Raw genomic sequence first — 2404 nt, forward strand, 5'->3', positions numbered from 1 at the left:
AGACGAGGACAAGGTCCTACAGTCCGTCCGTGCTGGGGCAGAAGTAAACAATACGCAGCGATAAATCATAGATGACGACACATAGATGTGGTTAATTTGTACTGTAAATAACTTTGTTCTGAATTTACTTCCATTACTCCTGTTTTAAACGGTGACGCTTGACACATTTTGTTTTTATCGCAGAGGAGCTCCAGGATCGCAGCACCGTGCACCTGCTGCAACAGGAGGACCAGGCTCTGTCGGTGGCAACGAAGGAGCACATCACCTTCACGCCTCATCATAATACGTTGACCGGGAGCGGCATGTACGAGTACTACGCTAGCGAGGGCCAGAAACCGTTGTGTAAGTGCTTGTGTGAGCAAAGTAGCATACGTGAGATGGACAGAGACATCACTCATAACCTTTTTGTTATTTTTTTTGCAGCATACGCACTTGCTGAGCTGGTGGACAACGCGCTGTCAGCCACAGCTAAAAACACAGGAATGAGGACAATAGAGATACGCCTGGTTGGTTCTGCAGCTGCATATAACTTATAACCTAAATATAAATATTAGAAACAGTCCATATGTTTGTTTATCTGAATCTGTAACAGTGTCTCTCTGTTTTCCAGCTGTTTGATGAAACTCTCGGGAAACCTGCAGTGATTATTTTAGATAATGGGTGCGGTATGACCTCTAAGCAGCTCAATAACTGGGCGGTGTACAGACTCTCTAAATTCACCAGGGCAAACAACAAATTTGAAAGGTTGGTGTGCTTCAGATTAGCCATGATTGTCCAACGTATGCTTTTAATATTGTATCTTTTAGTTATAAATTTAATTCTTCTTATGTCTGTTTTTATTTTATTCTTCTTTACAGTCAGGAAGATGGGTACGTTCGTCCTGATCCTGTCCCTCGTAGTCTCAACAGTGATATATCCTACTTTGGAGCTGGAGGAAAACAGGCTGTTTTCTACATCGGAGACACAACCAGGGTAAATCGGTGAACATGTTTAAGAAGCGAAGAGGGATACTAATGCAGCCCATGAAATCTTTTTCTGTATTTTATTGCTTATAAATCTAAGAGATAGGGCAGGGCAATATATTTATAATATTATCATACCATAATATGGCATAAGTGTTGTCTTTACCTGGTTTTAAAGGCTGCATTACAGTAAAGTGATGTTTTTTCCTATCGTACCAGACTGTTCTAGTTGTTCTATGTTTTGCCTTTACCCACTTAGTCATTCTATCCACATTACTGATGATTGTGAAAAATCTCATTGTGTAAATACTTTGTGAAAGAACCAATCGTCATCCCTACAATACTGGGGGGTTCAACTTTGTTTTGCCCTTTTTGCATGTAAATTTGGCTACATTCAAATGAGTAGCATTCAAATGAATGAGCAGAAAATAACCATAGATCGTTTGTTTATCAGATGATCAGCAAACCAGTCAACTCCCAGGATGTTCATGAACTGGTTCTGGCAAAAGAGGAATTTGAGAGGAAAGAGAAGAACAGAGAAGAAGTTTACACCGGGACCATCATAAACAGGAAGGTAAGTGGTCTGTTTTAAAAGCCTCGTGCTTCTTAATGCAAAACAAGACGATTGTGATTCGTAACAGGCAATTCAGAGCTCTCTGAGTTAACATCTCTGCTGTGTGGTGTTTCATCCTACTCGTGCAGCCCGGTGACTCTTCACATGTGAATGGAAATGATGAGCGCTTCCTCCGCACCATCATCGCTGAGGAATACGGGAAGGAAAGCTTCACAGCCGTGGTCATCACAGGAGTCCTACCCGAGCACATCACCTTCCTGAAACAGGATTTTGATTTGTGGACCAGAGAGCTAGCGTGAGTCTATTCACTCAAACCATCTGATATATATATATATATACTTAAAGTGTTAACATGCTTGGTTTGCTTTGATTGATCTCATGTGTTTTGTCCATATTTCAGTCACATATATCACTATTACATTCATGGAATCAATGGAAACAGCTTCACAAACTCGGGCCCTCGCCCTAAAATTGACATTCAGGTGAGGCTGATTTTATATGTTTTAACTGTTGATGAGAGTGACTTTATACCAAATGCTGTATATATTTCAGCTATTAATGTTCTTCTTTTCTCTTTTAATCAGATCAATCTGCGGGAGAAGTCCCCCAGATGTCCCCGTGCGATCAATCTTAGGGAAGTTGACGATGACATGCAGACTCTGTACATAAACTCAGCTACAGACACGTTTGAGTTTAAGGCCTCCACTAAAGACAGTGGCATTGTGGAGGGAGTCATGCGCTATCATCCCTTCCTCTTTGACAGAGAGACTTACCCTACAGACCCCTGGGCTGTGCAAGGTATTCAAACTAACTAACTAATATTATATAATATTTAACTTTCTGACATACGATAGCTTTGGATTAAAAT

The 2404-nt window shown here is 40.9% G+C and overlaps 1 protein-coding gene across 1 annotated transcript in view; it reads left to right on the forward strand.

Annotated features, from left to right (window-relative positions):
• The window catches only part of smchd1 (structural maintenance of chromosomes flexible hinge domain containing 1), an 18261-nt gene that overhangs the window by 157 nt on the left and 15700 nt on the right, over positions 1-2404 (forward strand). Inside the window, exons 2-9 of the mRNA XM_035656974.1 lie at positions 184-342; positions 424-506; positions 611-744; positions 858-972; positions 1417-1536; positions 1665-1831; positions 1937-2018; positions 2121-2335. Of these exons, the coding sequence (XP_035512867.1) occupies positions 184-342; positions 424-506; positions 611-744; positions 858-972; positions 1417-1536; positions 1665-1831; positions 1937-2018; positions 2121-2335 (1075 nt within the window). The remainder of the gene's footprint in view (positions 1-183; positions 343-423; positions 507-610; positions 745-857; positions 973-1416; positions 1537-1664; positions 1832-1936; positions 2019-2120; positions 2336-2404) is intronic.

This window comes from Morone saxatilis, unplaced genomic scaffold (assembly GCF_004916995.1).
Source record: "Morone saxatilis isolate NCDOM2014 unplaced genomic scaffold, NCSU_SB_2.0 Contig0, whole genome shotgun sequence".
Taxonomy (NCBI): Eukaryota; Metazoa; Chordata; class Actinopteri; family Moronidae; genus Morone; species Morone saxatilis.